Source organism: Trachinotus anak, unplaced genomic scaffold (assembly GCF_046630095.1).
Source record: "Trachinotus anak isolate AG129_WGS33_773 ecotype Australia unplaced genomic scaffold, CSIRO_AGI_Tana_v1 ptg000019l, whole genome shotgun sequence".
NCBI classification, from domain to species: Eukaryota; Metazoa; Chordata; class Actinopteri; order Carangiformes; family Carangidae; genus Trachinotus; species Trachinotus anak.
The window spans coordinates 24,248,441-24,267,221 of record NW_027273870.1 but is presented as its reverse complement, the minus strand read 5'-3'; the positions used below and the strand labels follow the sequence as shown (position 1 = coordinate 24,267,221).

At 36.8% G+C, this 18,781-nt stretch overlaps 1 protein-coding gene and 1 long non-coding RNA gene across 3 annotated transcripts; one reads left to right on the top strand and one right to left on the bottom strand.

Annotated features, from left to right (window-relative positions):
- Positions 1-5,926: 5,926 nt before the first annotated feature.
- On the top strand, positions 5,927-14,925 carry LOC139636774 (perforin-1-like). Its single transcript, XM_071505077.1, has 9 exons — positions 5,927-6,196; positions 6,308-6,387; positions 7,503-7,548; positions 8,454-8,590; positions 8,683-8,821; positions 8,938-9,018; positions 9,102-9,598; positions 9,697-9,790; positions 11,019-14,925. Exons 1-9 carry the CDS (start codon positions 5,927-5,929, stop codon positions 11,229-11,231), a joined length of 1,557 nt encoding a protein of 518 aa, XP_071361178.1. The 3' UTR covers positions 11,232-14,925.
- On the bottom strand, positions 6,049-16,302 carry LOC139636776 (uncharacterized). 2 transcript variants are annotated; one of them, XR_011694461.1, is made up of 8 exons: positions 16,010-16,302; positions 14,999-15,132; positions 9,495-9,566; positions 9,287-9,388; positions 8,982-9,059; positions 8,687-8,796; positions 6,296-6,392; positions 6,049-6,187 (listed from the first exon to the last, which is right to left on the bottom strand). It is a non-coding gene; the product is annotated as an uncharacterized lncRNA (long non-coding RNA). The 2 variants fall into 2 exon arrangements; XR_011694462.1 differs by lacking the exon at positions 8,982-9,059.
- Between the last annotated feature and the right edge of the window lie 2,479 nt (positions 16,303-18,781).

The window sequence follows — 18,781 nt, the reverse complement described above, 5'->3', positions numbered from 1 at the left end:
TTTTCAAACAAAGTTAGACATTTAATTTAAAGCCTTCATGCATTTGATCTGTGGTCTTAATTTCCATTCTGCACTTGGTTAGCGCAGTGTTTACCAATCTGAAACTCCTGTGGGCACTGACCTAATTACACCATTTACTACAATGGTAATGGTGCTAGGAGCACAATGGTTCAGAGACTCAAACAGTATTTGATGCATAACAAAGCAGTTTTTTTCACGATAATGTGAACACACCATACGACTTCAAAGCAAAACAGCAGCAGCTGGGCATCAAAACATTTAGTTAATTAGTTTTGTGGCGTTTCCTTTTCGCTTTGTTTTATTCAAACCTCTCCCAAAGTATACACCCACATTCACTTCAGCAAATACCTGTAGTCATTGTTCCTGTTTTTCATGATGAAAATGAGAATGAGAATGAATAACTATGTGCGTATAACCTCTGCATCAATGGGCTCCATGTGGTTGGTTTCAACCACTGTGTGCAATGACTCACCCGATTAACGATTTAATAGCTTATCAGTTGTTTTTCTCTTTTTTTTTTCTAGGTCCCTGTTTTACACTTTCCGTTTTCTGGATAATGAAAAAAAAATTCTTTATATAAATCTAGAATTGGGATTCAAAACAAACAGTATGTTGTCATATTTTTATAAATTCAGGTTCAAAGTTCAAGTGCAGATGTAATGCATGTCAAAAACTGAAGTCACAAGGTTTAATTTTTAAAATATGCCAGGAATGGTTGAGGGGTGGAGATTAAATAGTATAATTTTAAGTTGTCATTCAAGCTTTTTGACACAAATTGAACAGTTGACGGGAAGGCATTATTTTTGCTGCCAATTTCCCTGAAGTGTGAAATGTGGTTTGCCCTGTTTTTTTCTTTTTTTGTATTCATGGCACGTGCTGTAGTTCAAGAACTAGTTCTGTGTGCAGGACTCCTCATGTATGAAAATGCTGTTACCTGCAGATTGGGTATTGTCACCACATCCTTGACTGACATGTTTTCCTCATCTCCTGCTCACTCACAGATTCAAACTGCATGAGTATCAGAGAAACACTCTCATTTTGGGTACATTATTTTTGGGCTTGATCACAAAAATGGGGGTGTCTGTAAAAAGGTTAAGGGTTACATGATTTTTTCATTTATTCATTTATAGCTTGTGTTCCTAGGCAACATATAGCCAAGCTATACACTACACTGAAAGGGTTTCACAAGCTTTGCTTACAGTGAACAAAATGCACTGGATGTTTTTGGATTTGGTCAGTGCTTCAAACAACCAATAATACAAACTTGTATAATGGATGCAATTAATGTTGCACTACCCACAGATCAATCTATAAAAAAAACCACACTCTAATAAAAAATACACTGGCTCAACTTAAAAAAATTGTTGTAACAATTTGCATTTATCTTTTTAAGTAATTCCAACTAAGACATTATTGAGTAGTTCCCATGAGACTTTTGTAGCTGGACTAACTCAATTAGTCTAGTACAACCAACTTGATTTGTTTTGTCCTCTACAAGCTTAATTATGTTGAACCAACTAAATTTTTATACCAAAGTTTTAGTGTTAATAAGTGGTCAACTTACTCTATTTAAGTTGCTATAACTCCTTTATTTTACTTTCTTTCTACTCAGAAAAGTCCATGCAAATTGTTACTTCAATTTTATTGAGTACAACTAACTTATTTCACTTAAGTCAGAAGAAATTAGACAATGCAATTCCAGTTTTACCGTCAAAGCACATTTATTGTAAGCAACTTCAATATCGATAACAATTTTTATTGCAGTCAACACTGTCACTGCCTGCTATCTCAACAGGGTTCTTCCTTAATGAAGCTGGTTTGTGCGTTATGTAATAAATGTACTGAACTTGTATAGAATAAAGTGTATACAGCACAACTTCACAAAATGTACAGATGTGATGTAAATGTAAGTTCTGTCTATTTGAACTTAAATTTTATGTAGCATTAGTCCTGTTGTAATAACTTGCTGTCTATATGATGTTTCTCAATGTTTTAATGTTGCTATCTGTTGCTAACTGTTGTTGGGAAATGTTGCTTTCCTAACCGGATGGTGCGACCAGTTCTCCCGTCTCTGAAAAACAAGAAGAAAAAATACAGTTAAAATCAAATGTGATCAAAATAAATAGCTTATTACTATCCTACAGAAAAAAAGAGATCACTGCCAAATCACAAGTTTCTCTGATTGTATTTGCAGAAAATATTAACTGTTCAAAATATATATAAAAAAGATTAATATTCTTTGCAATACTCAAGGTTTGAAAACACTGCAATTTTTTTTCATTTTGAACACTGATTTTCTGGAGCCAAAAACAGAAACTGATAATTTTGCGGAGTCCCTTAATTTTATTTTCAGGGGCTGTAACTTACTTGATGTGGTGTTGGCTCTCAGCCTACATTTGCACACTGCATGTGGAGAATATTATTTTCTTTTAATTAACCAACTTTTAACATAAAAATATTTTTACTTTGAAGACATTAGATAGCTGGCTAAAAGCTGAGGACAAAGCATGCTGCGGACATTTCACTTTTAGTGTTGTGTGACTGGACTGAGCGCTGATAGTTACTTGCTGTTGCACATATAATAAAGACAATAAAAAAATATTTACTCACCAAGTAAAGTTAATCCAACCCCCTGACCTTCACTCCTTGCGGTCTCTCCCTCTGTTGCTGGTGCAGTCTGGCAGCATAAAATGGCCGTTGGTCACGTTCTCTGCTGGCACACGTGATAGGAAGCTGCACTAACTTAATATTATAATACAATATTAAGTTTCATTAACTTAATTCTTTTCTTTGTTAAGTGAAAGCAGAAATGCTTATCCAAAATCAATATATTTTTGAGTGAAGACAACTTTCTTCATTTTTAATTTTGATCAACTTCTTGAAATAAGTTATCAACTTAATAAAATAATGGACATGTAACAAATTGGATTTTTTATGTTGAAAAAGCTCATGTTTTTAAGTCATACTAACTAACCTCCTGAATCCTTTCTTAGAGTGCATCAAAGCTGAAGTGATAAGTAGATACAATTATAAGATTTTTTCAGTTAAAAATCATTTATAATCTTTTGCCCACAAGAAAAATCTTAAAAATTGGGGGTATTATTGAGTCAGATGACTGTCGTTTTTGTTGTACAGAATCTGAATCGACAGTACATCTTTTCTGGTACTGTCATGTTGTGTCAGCCTTTTTGGAAGGAAGTTCAAAGTACTGTACTACTGTACTAATGTAATGAACAGTTACAGAAAAAATAGTTATATCAACAATTTGATTTGTTGATTTATATTCAAAGCTGCTGATGAAAATTATTTTTGGAAAGCCTGATTGTCACTGTATTGTTATATCTTTGTGTTTATTATTTGGTTTGTTTGGTGTGATCAAGTTTGTATATGTTGATCTGTGTCTGGTTTTTGTTTTATGTTTAATTAAAAAAAATAAAATAATAAAATTGTTGTAATGTTGTAAACTCTATCTGCTGCTGTGAACAATTTTTATGTCAAGCTCGATTGTCCTTGAAAAGCACCTTACACGTGCCCCATCTACTCCCCAGGCGGACACGCCCTGTCACTTACATGCTTTCATTTTTATTTAATTCCAGTCACACAGGTTCGACACCTTCATTTTTGTTACACTAAATCAGTCTATTGTTGATGTTCTGTGGATCTGTTTTTATTTCACATACAATTTATGTAGCTGCACTTGGTTAGTAGCTAATATTCTCATATGATCTCCCTGCAGGTATTGACTGGTATTGTAAGAAAAAATATTATTTTCATGATTGTAAGTTAATGTGTTTTACCACAGCAAGATATGAACTTATTTACCTGACTTAGTCACAGTTTAATACTTTTTTCTGGAACACATTTATAGTGGGGAGTCGGATGCATTTTAGGAGCATCAAAATTTCCATGCTGCTCTGAGCAACATGTTCTGTGTTACATAGTAACCACTCCAAAAACCCTGGGGGTGCATATTAAACGACACCATTTAGTGCAATAGTAATGTTGCAAGCAGCAGATCACAGTATTTCAGAGACTCATACAGTGTTTGATGCAAGAGAAAACAATTTTTCCACAATTATGTGAATACAGCATATGGCTGCAAAGCAGAGCCACAATGAATAAACATATGAAATAGCTTGTGTTTGACAAGAAGACACGGCCATTCCTCAGTACTGAACTTGATACATATTAGAGAGAAAATGATAACGTGTTGATTTTGTTTTGATTTAATCTTTAAATTAGCTTTAGACATTTCTTATGTGTTTTGTTTTATTTGAACATCCTAGCAAAGCACACACCCATGCTCAACTTAGAAAACACCCCCTCATTCTTCAATTTTGTCATGATGTGATTTCTTGTAAGTCATGAGAATAACATTAGAGCTTGATTGATACATTTTTTTTCAGGGCCGAATGTGATACCGATTATTAGTAATCAAGGAGATCGATAACCAGTATTTGGAACTGATTAGCCAACATTAAACTGCTGCTGTAGAAGGACACTGAGTGTGGCATCCTGGTGTTTAAAATTGAAGTCACAAGGTCTAGTTTTTAAAATATGCCAGGAATGGTTGAGGAGTGGAGATTAAATAGTATAATTTCACATTGTCATGTAAGCTTTAAACAGTCGACAGGAAGGCATTATTTTTGCTGCCCATTTCCCTGAAATGTGAAATGTGGTTTGTCTTGTTCAGCAGTTCATGGTGTATAAAAGTTCTGTTACTGGACAGCATCACCACATCCTCAGCTCCTCATCTCCAGCTCACTGGCAGATTCACACTGCAGGAGTATCAGAGAAACTCTGCTGAAGCCTGAACAGGTAATCTTGTTTTCATCAAATGATGCATGTTGATTAATATTCAAATTCTCTTTTCAATCAAATAACAAAAAGTTTGGTTAGGATGGAAGTCTGAGTTATTTGTTTTATTTATATCAGTCTGAGATTTCTGCCATAATTTATTCATTTTTTCATTAGTATAAAATGTAAGAATTAAACTGTGTGAACAGACCATTGAGGGATTTTTGGCTTTCTCTTTTGAGTTAAACGTACCTCACAACTGATGACAAAAAGATGGGGATGCATCACCATGACTGTTGGTTTTGTCCTATGCATTATAATATTAGGTTTGACTTTTGTTGTTGTGACATGAACTACACAAGTGATGCTAAATGGCTGTGGTTGCATCACAATGATTCCTTAGCACTGCTAAATGTGCACTCCCACTCCTTATAATGACTTAACCACAGAACCATTAAATATCACACTGCACTGCTTGTCATATCATAGACTGAAATGCTGGGGCTGCTGAACATGTGCCAGAAACTGAACATTTTCAGAAATAATAATAGTAATAATAACTTTATTTATATAGCACCTTAATGAAATATATACTCAAATATATAATCAAACATTATACAAAGGAATAAAGGGATAGACAAATACAGAAAACAATTTCCAGAGCATCACAGCAAGAGGAAAGGGTAGGCTAATCTGAAACAGCAAATGTCAAATAGGTTGTTGGTCAGAAACAATTGATAAATTAACTGATAATGAAACTAATTGTTAGTTGAATTCTTTAATATTATGACTGTTTTTCATGACCAAACTCCTTGATCATCTTATTATTTGTATTTTTGGTGACATGTTGAGAAACCATCAACATGCACAGTCCTGGTATCATAATAAACTAAAACAGATTCAATGATGTTAAACTGGGGACTGATATTTTTATGCCAATGGAAATTGAAATTCAAAGATAAAGACTGTTTACCAAAAGACACTGAAGTCCTTGTTAACTTTAATAATATTACATGATTACAATAAAGCTGAAATAATACTCATTCAGTTCCTTTCCTGCTCTCTCTGTCTTTGTCTCAAACTTTTCAGTGTCTCTTTGGCCCCAGCCATGCTCTCCCTGTCAACTCCACCCCCTCTCTACCTGAGTCTCCTCCTCCTTCTGTCATCCCACTCCCTTGTTCTCTCCTGTAACACCACAGTCCTAAAGCAGTGTGAGTCCGCCCCCTTCGTGCCGGGCTACAACCTGGTGGGGGAGGGCTTTGATGTGGTCACCCTGCGACGGAAAGGAGCCTTCACGGTCGACGTGAACACTTTCCTCACCCCAAATGGCACCTGCATCCTCCGTCGCAACCCTCTTCAGGGCAACGTGCTGCAGAAAGTAATTTAAAGCAGAAAAGCAGAAAAGACAAACTTACAAATACAACAGCAAATTTGTCACATATACACACTGTTCACTTGTTCATCCTGGTGGTCTCACCTTTCTTTTCAGCTGCCGCTTTCTGCAGTAGACTGGCGCACATTCAGCCGCTGCAGTGTTCATCTCTACAGCAGCGCGCACAGCTCCATCAGGTATTCTGTGATACAGCATCATAAACACTCACAGTGTTGTGACCATAGTGGGGTTTTTACAATACCAAAACTCAGATCAGTCAATAGTTCCTGATATAAACCTTATTCTTTGAGTGCTGATGTTACATCAGTGTCTCTGGATGATGTCTGCCATTCAAATTCCAGTAGTGGACATTAACTAAGTACATTTACTCATGTCCTGTACAATTTGTAGGTACTTGTACTTCGTATTTTTATTTTATGCTACTTAATACTTCTACTTAGCGTTTGAGCTATTAGTTATGTTGAAAATTGATCATCTTATTATATTTATATTTATATTATGGTGCAAATGTATTAAACTATGTATCCAAGGCTGGATTACCATTACCTGAGAGACCCACAACTAACATAGGCCTATCATTATTAACTGTCTGACCATTTCTTGTGGAGAAACTCTTTGCCAAACTCTAGTTTTAAGACCTTTGTTATTTTAGTTCATATTGTCCCAATAAAGTTGTGTTTAATCAAATTACCTCAAACTAAGACATATTAAGTACTGCTTCAGCAGAGTGTCTGGAATGGTAAGTTGGAGGTGGCAGGATCCACATTGAGAGGACAGAAAGGGGAGGGAGTACATTTTCCCTCATAAAGTAGTTAAAATTAGCCCCTATCTTACAAGATGTAACATTAATGTGATTTACATCAATAACTATAATACAATAATATATTATTGTGAAATTATTGTAAAATGGGCTATTCTGCATGATAAGTACCTATGTTTGTCACTCTGAGTGTGTTTTGAAGCTAATACTTTTGTACTTTAACTCAAGTAAAATGTATGCATGATTTTTAGCCCACTTGTAACAGAGTAGTAACACTGTGGTGTGGCAATTTTTACTTGAGTAGAAGATCTGAGTCCTTCTTCCACCACTGTCAAATTCACAAAGTCAGCTCCCCATTCACTGTTGATATTCTAGGTTCTTATTTTACAAGTTTTCTGTGTCATTTCTAGTTCTAGCTGAAGCTGCCTGATCTTAACAACTATAATTTATAAGTAATTGATGCGAATAAATGCAAAATGTTTTCAGGAAATTAAACAATTTTCATGGTACTTTATCTGACTATGTCCACAGCTCACTGCTTCTCAAACACACTAACGAGGAGAGCAACGACTGGAAAGTATGAAACATTTTCAGTATATTAATGTTGAATTAGTACATTTGTTTATTCATGCATTTGATTATTTGATCTACAAGATCAATTCTTTCAGGAATTGAATTGAATGATCTCTTTACCCAAAATAGATTTTTAGTTTTAGTTTTATCTGCTGAAGTTTCTGATACCAATAAAATAAGGGACAATTTTGCACAGTGCACAAAAAACTAAATCTAAACAAGACTAAGAATCTTTGAGCTAAATGTTGACTTCAGAATGATAATAAGTTATAATAATATAATAAGTCAGAATGAATTTAAGTTAATAATGATGTTTAGCAAGTGTAGTGTTACCATATTACCATCTTAGTTAAGCATAAAAAGCTAATGTCATTAGTTTTGCAGATCTACTTTGCAGATCTACTTTGTCATAAAAGTAAAGAAGTTAAAATTTTGACCTGATGATGAGGATAGATGAAGAATTAAGGGATCACTAAAGTAAATAGGGTTAATCGTGCAAGGGGGCATCAACCAAATTTCGTGGCAGTCCATAGATGCTGAGATATTTCACTCAAATCCTCAAATATTATATATAATATATTAAAAGTAATCCATCTAGTAGTTTATTTAAGTCTGACCCAAAGTGGTTGACCAACCAGCTGACAATGCCATTTAAATTATAATTTTTTAATTCTTTGAGCAAAAAAAACTAAATTAGTGCTGCAATTTTAGCACTTTATGGCAATGGAGATCTGTGATAGCAAGGTGGATGGCAGCAAAAATCTCAGACAACTCTTCCTCAGACAAAACATAAACAGAAAATAAGCCTTTTTGTGATTTGGCTGAACTGAACCATGAACATACTGCAACATGATTATTACATTAGGACATCAAGAACCACATGTTCTCATGTTCTCCTCTTTTTATCAGGTGGGACTAGATTGGAAGAAGTTTGTTGGCCTGGAGGTGGGAGGAACACGTTCCACTGCATATAACTTTGCTACAGCCAGGACCAAAGAAGACCGCTACACCTTCAGCACTCACAGGGCCACTTGTAGCCATTACAGGTAGGGTGTGAAGATCTCCACCTACATCAACACACAATGTCTTATTTATCATCTAAGTTTGTATTTATTTTGCTTTTTGTTTTTGCATTTAGTTACCGTGTGTCAGACAGACCACCCCTCAGCTATGAGTTCAGTAGGGATTTGGAAAGCCTGCCCAGTTCCTACAGCTACTCAACCAGGGCCCAGTACAGACGGATCATAGACACCTACGGCACACATTATATCCGCCAGGTTAAAACACACACACACACACATCAATATTTGTCTGACTTCTTGACTAATGACTTCAAAGGAATACACCACCATATTTCTTTGTCTTCACAACATTTTCTTTTGTGTAATTTTAGGTTTATCTTGGGGGCCGATTCAGGCGAGTCACAGCTACACGTACCTGTTTGTCCACACTGAATGGCCTCTCCTCATCCAAGGTATTTGTTACACACTTCTATTGAAGGCAGGTTCACACATTCTGTTACAAAAACAACATCTAAAATCCCATCCTGTCATCTAGGTGCGCAGCTGCTTGTCACTGGGTATCAACGTAGGCCTGGGGAAGATCAAACTGCCTGCTAGTATAAGGTCCTGCAACAAAGTCCTGAACAACCAGTATCTCGCCACCTCGTTCAGCTCCGGACTGCACCAGCATTACACAGAGGTGGTAGGAGGCAAAGGATGGGTGGGGGAGTTTGCACTCACCCGTAACGACTCTGTGGGCTACCAAAAGTGGCTGAAAACCCTCAAGGATCACCCTGATGTTGTAGGGTACTCTCTGAGACCAATGTACGAGCTGGTGCCAAACTTGACAAAAAAGCAAGGGCTGAAGGCTGCCATAGAGCAGTACTTAAAAGACAACAGCATCAAGAGCTCAATCAGACAACCGTACTGTGGCTGGAGGGACCCTAACCTGGATTCCAAGTGCTGTCCTAAACAGACCTGGAAGGGAAAACTGGTGGTGACCATCGTCCGAGCCTGGAATCTGAAAGGAGATAGATGGGGCAGGACTGAGGGGTGAGTAGAGAACAAGTCATGACACAGAGAGGAGGCACAGTGAATGTGAGGCATCAAACACAAATTCTGACAGAGGTATTTTCTTTTCCATTTTACAGATATGCTAAGATGGGGTACGGCTCCATCTACCGCAAGACCCGTGTGATCAGATCAAACAGCCCTCGCTGGAATGCACGTTATGATCTGGGCAAAGTCAGTACTTATCTTCTTTCACAGATCAGCTTCCAGATTTCTCTGCTGATTTTAATTCCACAACTACATCAAAAGCAGCTGAGGTTTTTGAAGGAATAATTTGATATTTTAGGAAACAGGTTTGTTGCTTTCTTGCCAAAAGTTAGATTAAAAAAATTATAATAATTATACAACTCCCATGTCTGTCCAATAAATATGAAGCTACAGTGCCATACAAAGCCAAAACATACTTACTATTTAGTCAAAACTGAATTATGACAGTTACATTTTGATATCTTACTTGGAAATAAAAGTGATCCTACCATAAAATGTATAATGGGGATACACCAGTATTAAAATTCACTAGTAACCAAACTATAGTGACGATGCATTCTGGGTAATTAAGGCTAGCTGTCTTACTCAGTGGTGATCCAAGACCCTGGCCCCAGGCAAAGAAACCCATCAAAGAAATGAAGTGAATTTGCTGACTATAGATATGAAGTTGTACAATATCAATCTTATTACTTGAATCTTGACCAAAAAATGTAGATATTTCTTTAAGCAGTAGACTGTAATTACCTTGGACACAATTAAAAAATGAGATTTGTAAATACCAAATATAAAGACTGTGCCTAACAGTGTTGAGTTAGATGTTATTATGGTTACTCCTCTGAAATGATGCACTTTAAAACTGAAGTATTATTATGATGTTAAAAAGAGCTATACAAATGTATTTGTATAGCACCTTTCAATCCCAAAACACTTGAAATTGCCTTACATAAAACATAAAAGGCATTAAATGAAGAAAAGCAAGACAATGTTAAAAGGACAATATAAAAGGATTTAAGTGTATAAGTAAACAAAATATAAAAATAAGATACAATCGAATAAAATAGGTAAAACAGAATAATAACCTTACAATGTGCAAGATAAGAATAAATAGCCCCAAGTTTAACTTAATAAAATGCAGTGGCAAACAAAAAAGTTTTAAACCCTGATTTAAAAGAAGTGAGAACTACCAAAGATTCCTTCATAAACCACTTTATATGCATATGAAACAACAGATGTCAGGTAGCCTTGCTTGTCTTGTCTTTTGATATGATTAGTTGTAAAAACCAACCATAATAAATTGGTGATATGTTTTGGCATATTTAAAAAAAAAAAGGCAACAAGCATTTTGAAAAAAATTATAAATATAAAGTTGACATGACCCACTGTGAGGTATGTATTTTTTTTTTTTTTTTTGAAGGTGGACACACACTTGAATTTGAGGATTGAAGTCTGGGATAAAGACTGGGGCAGAGACGACCGTCTGGGGTCATGTACAAAGACCCTGACGCAGGGGACGCACAGATTCACCTGCCCAGCCTCAAGAGGCGGCATCGAGATCCTGTACTCTCTCACCTGTGACCGTCACCTGACTGGAGCCAGGTGCAACCAATACAAACCATCTCCATACTGAGGAATGCATTCTGGGTGACATGCTCTATAGCTTGTCTTTAATCAAGTGTGAAATCAGATCTGTTAATTGCTTTTTTAAATGTAATGAACCCGACAGTGACTCAGGTTCAAAGTAAAATGATTTTGTAATAACTATTCACCTGTGGAAACTTAAATTCAGTTGTAGTTTAGTGTTACGCCATGTTTGAATTTGGGAGAGATAGTAGTCCTGTTTATTCCTGTTTTGATTCTGGTGGTGGGGACACATTTGAATCACAGATTGTGCCTTTGTCATACAAAGAACTGTTGATCGTCGTCTGAATTTTATATATCAAAACTGTTAAATCTTTGTGCTGATCACTACCACTGTGTACTATTTAGAGTTACTATTTTTGTGTTGCCTTTCTCAAGCCAATAAAGACTTTTGAACCATATTAAGTGTTTTTAAAGCTCTTTAAACCACCATCAGTATTGGTAAGTCCAACTTCATTTTATTTAGAAATACATACACATGAACCCAATGCAAATTCAAACTATAATGGTCTTACAATAAACAACCAAAACTAAGAGCATCACCCTTCTACAAAATCAGGACCACAGGATTCAGTGATGAAGAGCACATGTTATCTAATATTGCTATTTAATGGTTCAAATTAAAACACAGTTCATTTAAACTGAACTTGGGGCTTTTGAGGTCCCTGGTTCTTGGGTTCAGGGGCAGTTTTCTGTTTTTCCCAGTTGGACGTTGAAGTTCTCTATATCAACTTAAAAAGTGATGTTTTCACAACTTGTTTCTACAGCCCCCCAAGTGCTTAAAAAATAAGTTATTTGGAGGTTTAATGACTTTATAAGGCACTAATTCCTCAGCACTGTCGGTTTGTCAGTTTACCATGTGGTAAAAAAAGAAAAACAAACTACTAATACAGCTCTATAAATGATCTTACACTGGAAAATGACAGCTGCTGATCAATGCTGAAGCAAAACACAAACACGCCCAGTCAGGGATGGTGGTTCCCAACACTTCCTGTCCACGACTGGACAACAAACCAGGCTATGAGGCAAACTGCCCAGATGCCCCAGATTCTGACATGCCCAAAAAACACAGGTTTATTTTCAACTGGTTTTGTCCATTTAATAAGCTACAAATATGTTAAGTTCTTTGCAACACCAAGTACAATATAATCTAAGGTGGTTCTTGCATCAGGCCTATTAGTTAGTTATCTGGTCATGTCTTGTGGATGTTCCCTTAGTGAAATTCTTGTTTTATTATTTTTGTTCATAAAATGACTCAAAATGCAAATGTCACTTTCTACAATGTGGGACCTTTAAAATCTATTGTAGGACTGTTTGACTTAATTCAAGGAAATGTAATTTCTATCAATGGCAAGTTTCTGTTACAGCCTCTCTAGAACAACTACAAGAAAATAACACAATATAGACCTTTAGTGTCTGAGTGTGATGTTGAGCCACCAGGACTACCAGAGCTTTCTTGCCCTTTGGCACAGATTGTTTGGGTCTCTGAACTCTACTGGAGAGATGAACACTATTCTTACAGTACATGTAAAAATGGTGCTGTATTTATTGCAGTGAATTATAAGTATTACAGCGCACAGAGATAAATACACTGCCCACATAATGCACATGACTCCATTTCAGATCAGAACCATTTTTACCAATAGAGGGAGATAGAGGACCGCCTAAGCTACCAGTGTTGACTGCATGGGCCTTCATAGGGCATCCAATTATTAAAATCTATTTTTGAGATAAATCTTTAATCAATTTACAAATATTAGACATGAAAATGTTAAACAAACAACTAGTCCCCGGTCCCTCCCTATCTCACGTGTCATCCAGCTCATCCAGCTGTTCAGTGCCCTCTGTTCTTTCAGTGTGATCCTCCACAAGCTTAAACACAGGTGAGAGCCATCAGTAATCAGTTCTCAGGTACACAGGGCTTTTCCCCAAGAGATCCTCCCCCACCTACTGCAGTACATTAATGTTAGTTAACAGGCACATCATGGTGTTTGTGGTGCTCATGTCAGACGTCCAGCAAATGTTATACAACATACTCTGTAAGAATAAATATGCAATTTTCTGTTGCTTTGCATTTGTGGGATATAACTTACTCATGAATGTGCCAAAGGACATTGAATGGAACTACATTCAAATGTGAAAATTAATTAAATGTATACTAAGGTGCAGAGTTATGTCAAGTCTCCAGTGTTCCAGTGTTGTTGTGTCTTGTTTTCTCCAATTCACAGCTATGCTAAGATTATGGTGTTATGGTTCCATCTACCACAAGACTAGAACAATGGAGTCAAACGACCCCGAGTGGAACGCTCATTACGATCTGGGAAATGTCAGTAAATCTCATTAAACATCAGCACAAAACAACACAAAAGAAAAACAGCCTCAGCCTAGTCAGCTGAGCTCAGAGGCCTGTACTTCAAAGCAAGTTCAGCATAACCAGGAAACTGGGTTTATCCAGCTACAAGCACGTTCATATGAAAGAGACTGAGTTGTTAATTATAAGCAATATCAACAGAACTATGAATGAAGTACTTAACGCGACATGAGAAGAAACAGTGATACCTGCAGGTAAATTTGTTTATAGTGGCAGCATCCACAAGTAATATTCAACAAGGTGAGATGTAATATACATACATACATATACATACAATAAATAGAAGCTGTTTACTTACCAGTCATGCCAAGAGCTTCAGGCATAGTTACATTTAAAAGACAAGGTAAGGTAAGGTACTATTACTGTACCTTTCATTTCATGATTGGTCTTGATGACGGTAGCGCTACATGAATGTGTGTTTATGTGCTGCAGTGTCAGAGTGTGTTGTTCAATGCATGTTCATATTTAATATTGACTTGTTGACAAAAGCTGGGTGTCCTTACAGTACCGAACGTTTTACTGTTTTACTGTCTAGTTATCTAGCTACCTAGCTAATGACATTAAAGTACCTCCGTGTATTAGCCCATCTCAAGCACAGGTGAGAATGACCGCTGTCAATGGCTGTATATATCTACTATGTGTATTTTACTGTCCTACCAGTATAATGTTACTGCATTCAAAAGCACTTGCTCTTGCTCAGCACACCATGTCTATGCTGCAATACACCATTGTAACTACTGTTAGTGTAACTAATATTTCTGTCATTATTTCCATGTTGTGTCTAGATGAAAACTAAACGTAAGAGCATCGAGGTCATGGAGGATAGAGAGTGGATGGTCCAGCTGAGAGTTAGGGTTATCAGAAGGTAAAGTATAGCAAAATATGTATCTATTTCTTATTACAGCCTATCACTCAGTCTGCTGCTAAAGCCTCGCAGTCTATGGCCTCAGACTAGGCCTATGGTGCAATTAGCACTTTCTCCTTTCAGTTCACTTAATCATGCTTTGGTGGGTCACAGTCTACCTCACTTGAAGCCCAGTTTAGTGGCTAGGAGGACCCCCAGCCCCTCTCCTCCTCCATCTGCTGTGAGGACCCAGTGCCCTGCTCTGAACACCAGCCTAGGAGTAGCCTCTATTGTAAGTCATTTTTAGTGGTGCCTTTATGTATGCAGTAAACTAATGTTTATTTGTTGTGGTCTTCTGGATGAGGATGAGTCTGGAGGAAATCAGTTAGCCACTGCTGGGGCTACAGTTTCACTCAGGTTGTTGAGTGAGATGAGCAAGAACCAGTGAAAAAAGCAATAAATTTCCAGTTGTACCCCCTGGAAGGTGGAACCATTATTGGGAGACTGCGGTGGTGACCAGCGAGCTGTCCTCTCTCCTCACCTTCTCCGGGGATATGGCCCACTGTCAACACCGACAGCCTGAAGGGTGGTGGCTGGGAGGCTGCTGCCACCATGCCACAGCCAGGTGACTCCTCTGCACTGGATTCAGGTTTCCTGATTAGTCCGGTTATGTACCTTAATAAATGTGTAAAGAAACACAATCACTTCCACTTCACTGTCCTCAAACTTTGTTTCTCATCTCTGCGTTTTTTCAGGCTGTGGATAACTCTGGCAGACCAGGCATGGACAAAGTTGACAGCTTGGCAGAGTTTCTGGTGGAGGTGAGGAACCATCCCTGTCACCAACCAGCAAGTCAGGAATATTTGTTGTCTTGCTACTTTTTACTCTGTGCCCTGTCATACATGTTCACACTTGCACAGGCTTTTGTCTTCTCATGTGCTGTTGTGTTGTCTCTCTGCTAAGGTGAGAAACACTGTTGCTCTGTGACAGAACCTGCTGGACTACAACAAGTACAGTGGTGTTTGCTGCCATACACCAGAGCAGGCTGGAGATGGGGAGGTTCAGGTCTCTATTGTAACATTAGTTACAATAACAATAGTTACATGGTGGAGCACCTTGCACAGAGTGTGTATTTATTAGATGACATGGATATATACAACCATTGACAGCTGTCATTCTCACCTGTGCTTGAGATGGGCTAATACACGGAGCTACTTTAATGTCATTAGCTAGGTAGCTAGATAACTAGACAGTAAAACACCCACAACAGCTTTTGTCTGAGCTTTTGTCAACAAGTCAACATTAAACATGAACACGCATTGAACAACAAATTGTGACACTGCAGCACATAAACACACATTCATGTCTCGTTATCAATAGCAATCATGAAATGTACGGTACAGTAGCTGTATGCTAGCGATTACCCGCTAGGCTAACTAGAGTTGCTAATGTCACACTTGACAACAAAATGATCACATGACTTTGTGTGACGGATGGAAATATAATACATGACTATTTTAGAGGAAAATAAAAACATTTAATGGTTACTTACTGGTGATGGATGAAAGCGGGAACTGCTCCCTACAGCTGAGTCTGACCCAATCATCAGTCTGACCGCTGTTCTCCTGCTTCCTATTAACTTACGCCACCCAACTGAATAATGTATGCTGCATTTTTTTTGTATGAAATAATTTACATATCGAAATTAAAAGAGCAAAACCATAAAATTTATTTATCTATTAATTATGCTTAAAGTTACACTTTTATGTCGTCTTGGCTCTTATTTTGAATTTTTTACGCTTCACTTCCTCTTCCTGTCTGTCCACCGTTTTACTGTTCTTGTCAAATGAGGTTAGAAAATGAATTTGCAAAAAAACAAAAATTGGAGCGTTTTTTGAAGTTGGTTTTTCGCTTTTATTTGTTATTTGATTTAGAATCCAAAATCAAATAAAACGACATGAATTCTGTTTTGGTTTCAAACTAAATAATGATAAAAACGAATTGCCAATTTATTGTGACACCAAAAACGTTTTTTCTGTTTTGGTTATAAAACAAATAACATATTTAGTATTTTTCGTTTTTAAATTACTAAAGAATGACAGATTATCCAATGATAGTCTGTGTAAGAGTAATTTTTTCAGTTGTGTATAAGAACATTTTGCTAGTGTGTGTAAAAGCTTTTCAGTATTATATGTAAAAAGTTTTTGTAGTTTTTATGAGCTTTTCAGTTGTGTATGTGAGCACATACTTTTTCAGTTGTTTGTGTGAGAGGGTTTCAGTAGTGTGTGTAAAACCTTTTCACTTGTATGTCTGGGAGGTTTTCAGTATAGTATGAGAATGAGTATGGTTTCATATGTGTATGGTAATTTTTGATAATGTCCCTCATGGCCCCTCATAATAAATTTTGTGGCGTTTCATTTTTGTTTTGTTTTATTCAAACATCCTACCAAAGTATACACCCACATTCACCTCAGCAAACACCCTGTAATTGTTCCTGTTTTTCATAATAATTATGATAATCATAATGAGAATGAATGACTGTGTGTGTAACCTGTGCATGAATAACCTACATTGTGTTGGTTTCAACCACTGTCTGCAATGAGTAACCTAATTAATAATTCAGTGGCTTATTAGTGTTTGAAAAGAAATTCTCTTTTGTCTTGACTGTTTTCTAGTTCCCCGTTTTCCAGATTATGCCAAAAAGTTTTTCTTTATATAAATCTAGAACTGGGACTCAAAACAATCAGCAATATGTTATCATAATTGTATAAATTCAGATTCAAAGTTCAAGTGCAGATGTAATGTATGTCAAAGATTGAAGTCACAAGGTCTAATTTTTAGAATATGGCAGGAGTGGTTCAGGGTGGAGATTACACAGTATAATTTCAAGCTGTCATGCAAGCTTTTCAATACAAATCCAACGGTTGACAGAAAGGCATTATTTTTGCTGCCCATTGCCCTGAAGTGTTAAATGCAGTATGTCTGTTTTTTTCCAGCTTTTTTGTATTCATAGCACATGCAGTAGTTCAAGAACTAGCCCTGTGTGCAGGACTCCTCGTGTATAAAAATGTTGTTATCTGCAGACTTAGCATTGTTGCTACATCCTTGACTGACATGTTTTCCTCATCTCCTGCTCACTCACAGATTCACACTGCAGGAGTATCAGGGAAGCACTCTTATTTTGGGTACATTATTTTTGGGCATCACAAAATTGGGGGTGTCTGTAAAAGGGTTAAACATCATTTGTTCATTTTTTAATTCAACTAAGTTTTGGCTGAGTTTGTGTTTCTAGGTGACATATAGCCAAGCTAGACACCACACTGATAACAGGAAAGGGTTTCACAAGCATTGCTTACAGCGAACATAATGCACTGGATGTTTTTGGATTTGGTCGGTGCTTCAAACAACTGTTAATACAAACTTGTATAATGGATGCAATAAATGTTGCACTACCCACAGATCAATCTATAAAAAAAATAAATAAAAAACCTCAAAAGTAAAGTGCAAACAGAATTTGAGAAAACTTTGTAAATTTATTAAACTAAAATATCACATTGGCATAAGTATTCACACCCCTTTACTCAGCTGAGGCTCCTTTGGCAGCAGTTACAGCCTTGAGTATGACGCAACAAGCTGTGCTCACCTGGATTTGGGGATTTTCTGCCTTTGTTCTCTGCAGATCCTCTCAAGCGCCATCAGGGTGGATGGGGATCATCAGTGGACAGCAAAGCAACATTACCATTGTACTGAATTAAGTCATATTGTTGATAATTAACCTGTATTACCACTTGCAGATCAGACTTTTCACTTATTCAGTGACATATCTCAAAACCTTTGATGTATTGGCACCATATTTTGTATTGATATTTATGAGTCTCAGAGAATGTATTCTAATGAGTTGGTTAATCCTCTGACCTTCCATGTAGCACAACCAGCAGGTAAAACTTTTCCCTTATCCAGACAAAAATGAATTGATTAAAATATACAGATAGTAAAGTTGATTTAACACTATTAGATTTCTAAGCAAAGTTAAACAATCCAGTTTTCTATTTAAAGCATTTCATTGGTTGTCTCATTGCTAGTTCTCTTATTGGACAGAGTAGTAGTCATGCTACACTGTTCTCTACTAACTTAAGATTATCCAGCTCAGTTCTGATTTAGAGCCCAGTAGAATCTACCTCTAAAAGTGCAGTGACATTGATGCTCATTTAACTAATATATGAGTATTAATATCTGTAAAACTCTATAGGAATGCTCAAAGGAAGATGAAACAAATCAAAAGACATTCACTTACAATCATGACAACACCTGTAATTTATTATAT

Excerpts from the sequence above, each read along its gene's own strand:
- LOC139636774 (XM_071505077.1), top strand. The coding sequence starts at position 5,927 with ATGCTCTCCCTGTCAACTCCACCCCCTCTCTACCTGAGTCTCCTCCTC. Across the intron at positions 8,822-8,937 it reads GCACACATTATATCCGCCAG|GTTTATCTTGGGGGCCGATT; the intron begins GTTAAAACACAC and ends GTGTAATTTTAG. Across the intron at positions 9,791-11,018 it reads CACGTTATGATCTGGGCAAA|GTGGACACACACTTGAATTT; the intron begins GTCAGTACTTAT and ends TTTTTTTTGAAG.